Source organism: Merops nubicus, unplaced genomic scaffold (genome assembly GCF_000691845.1).
Source record: "Merops nubicus isolate BGI_N331 unplaced genomic scaffold, ASM69184v1 scaffold3714, whole genome shotgun sequence".
Lineage (NCBI taxonomy): Eukaryota > Metazoa > Chordata > Aves > Coraciiformes > Meropidae > Merops > Merops nubicus.
Window position 1 is genome coordinate 1 of NW_008603435.1, and position 2,996 is coordinate 2,996.

The 2,996-nt window shown below is 43.2% G+C and overlaps 1 protein-coding gene across 1 annotated transcript in view; it reads right to left on the minus strand.

Moving 5' to 3' along the window:
• Positions 1-2,468: 2,468 nt before the first annotated feature.
• Positions 2,469-2,996, minus strand: part of LOC103771351 (exostosin-1) — a gene marked incomplete at its 5' end in the record, with an annotated part of 23,021 nt that continues 22,493 nt past the window's right edge. Inside the window, one exon of the mRNA XM_008938644.1 lies at positions 2,469-2,664. Within this exon, the coding sequence (XP_008936892.1) occupies positions 2,469-2,664 (196 nt within the window). The remainder of the gene's footprint in view (positions 2,665-2,996) is intronic.

The following is a 2,996-nucleotide window of genomic DNA, read 5'->3' on the forward strand; positions in this document are numbered from 1 at the left end:
GGGGCCACGCCTCTGAGCGGGGCTGCAGCTTGGGAGCACGAAGCACTGAGGCAGCTGAACTCTGCCTGGAGAGTGGCTCAAACCAGGGCAAGGACACCCTGCCCACAGCAGGAGCCGGCAATGGCAAGCCAGCCCCCCGACTCCCAAAACAGCACCGAGAGCAGTGCCGTGTGCTGAGCGGAGCTCAGCCGCCAGCCAGCCTGACCTGGAGCCCAGCACCTGCAGGCAGGACTCCAAAGCCTGCCAGCACACTAGGCTTCACTCCAACCCTCCCTGATTTGTTTCCAGACCCTCGCACTATTTCAGAGATAGACCAAGTCCTTAAAAACACCAGGAAAGGGAAGAGGGCTGCCGCTTCCCACCGGAAGTGCACAACCAGGCAGAGGCCAGCTGCTGCCCACAGCCTTCAGCTAGAGGAGGAGAGCACGCTGCCATTATTACAGTTTCTCAGGTCAAAAGGGCACTTTTGCAGTCCAGATTTACAGAAATTTATACAAAAGTTATTCCAACCAGCTTGTAACCAAGCTCAGCAGAAGTTCTTACATGCTTGGCATTGCTTATGTGTGTGTGGATGTCCTGCATGGAAAAACGAGGTGCTTCCAGTAATCCCACCTGTGCACAGGACAGTACCATCTTACAGAGAGAGAAAATTAACTGAAGTTCCACATTACATCATGTCAAACTCTGACCTGAGGAAAAGAGCATGGTCTATTGCATGCATACACGCAAATTACTGTGGCCTGATTTTCTGAAGTTCAGGGCAGCTGTAATTCCTATGAAAGTCCACTGAGATTCAGCACCTCTGGGAAATCTAGCAGCCTTGAAGCAGTTATTATTCTCTATCTGTACTTAAACTAAACAGATATAAAAATAAGAAAACTAGTATAAAGTATGAATGCTGAAAACCCAAGAGTTTTTTGTGCCACTTCTCATGCATCTCTCTATAGCACTTATGCTTCCACTGTAGTCTAAAAAAAAATACAACTTCATAAACTCAAAGTACCTTCATTAAACCTGAAGAAACTGATAAGTCAGGGACTTGCCAAATTAATCTGGTATCAGCCTTGATCTTTGGGCAAGGCCTGTCCAGTTTAGCTCAAGTGACAGGTTCTAATGTGCACTGATTACAGACTTGATTACACTGAGCCACTGAAGAGCAAGCAAAAGCTTTTTGCTAGAGGATTACAGCAGACCTTCTGGCCACTAACATTTCCATATGACCACTAATCTCTGTCACAGCGTTGAGGTTATGTTAATTTTTTATTTGTCTTTCAAGGAATTATGAACATGGTCCATTAAATTTCCCAAAGCTGCAGGAGCAACTTGTCTTTAGGAGAGAGTTATAGTTCATGGCTGACTCAAGTCACCCACGCTATAAGAAGAAAAATGAATGTTCAGTGTTTGCCAAAGAGCCAAAGCACAGCCCTGTGGAGACGTAAAGCTCAAACTGGAAGCAATAGGTACTTCCTGGATGGTACCCCCTTGTTCATAGAAGGTCTTCTGGGTACCCAGATGAGTCTGAATTCCTGAATTACTACCTCTACCTCAAATGAAAGCACAGGGGCATACAGATTAGAGTCTACAGACTGACACGGCCACTCCCCAGTCAAAGATCCAACAAATACTCACAGACAAAAATGTGAGGGGAAAGTAGAGGAGTCCTTCTTTCTCCTGCCCACTAGTAATCCTGGTACTGTCTCTAGTGCAGATTACATGTACCATGGCAGCCCAGGTGGGAGGTTGTTTAGGACCCACAGGTCTTGCAGGACTTGCTACTCCTCCCATTGTTCACTCACACACAGCAGGAGGAAAAGTGCCTCCAGGTTACCATGTGTCCCTGTTACTAGAAGGTATTTCCATTTCTGCAATGACAGAGTGCTCGTCCAGCAGCTGGAAGAGGCTCTAAAGCAAGAGTTTCATGGCTGCTAGTGAGTGATGGTGTCACTGTGGGACAAAAGGTTCCTTGTGGGAAGAAAAGCTTGAATATCACAAGTTACCTCTGCTGTGACAGTCTGATGCCAGTGCTTGAGTCACACTATATCCTTCAAAATAGTACTGGGACGACCTGGTACATTATATTAATTAATTAATAATTAAAAATAGTTAAAAATTATTTTCTGGAATTTACTTCTGCTTATGGCATTCCATGAGTAGGTCTTAGGTCTAGAATATTTAATTAGAAACCTGGTGTTTAACTGAAATTCAGTCACCAAAACCATCAGTTCCATGAGTTTGGGATCACCATGAATAACAAACGCTGTGTGAGAAAACAATGAAGAGATGCTGTCATCTACAGTAGTTGTTTGCCATTTCTCCTTTTGAGTTTTCCTCCATTATAATAAGCGTATCTGAAGTCTATTTATAGTTCTGATAAACTAAAAACTGCAAAAAAAAAATAAAAAGAATTGTATCACTCTGTAAGCCTAATCTTGAATTCAAACTGTTACATTATCAACACATCCTAGCTGCTAAAACATGCTGTGGATACATACCTGTCCCATCATGGTCTCCTTATACTGTTTTTTCTGTGTTACTTTGATTGGAGGCAATTTTGTCACAGCTGACACCAAAAAATTCATTAGAATGTCCTCACAATTGGCCAGTTGGTCCACCATATTCTTTAGGCTGGCAGGCAGGTAATGAGTGTACAGGTAGTGATAATATCTGGAAACCAACAGCAGCATTATTAATACAAGTCACTGGGCTTTCAGGGATTACAAACTCCAGGCAATTTCTATCTCAGCAGAGATCCGAGTTTTGTACTCGACTATGGATATACCACTTCCTTTCTTTGGTCTCATCCTCCAACAGGAAGGGAGAACAAATCAGTATCTCATTAAAGTAGTAAATAGTGCTAATAGTTAAACAAAACATATGTCTTTTTTGTAATTGGGTTGAAAGAAATAATGCAGACCTAATCATGGAATCATTAAATTGTTTAGGCTGGAAAAGACCTTTAAGATCACCAGGTCCAACCAGTAACCTAAGTCTACCAA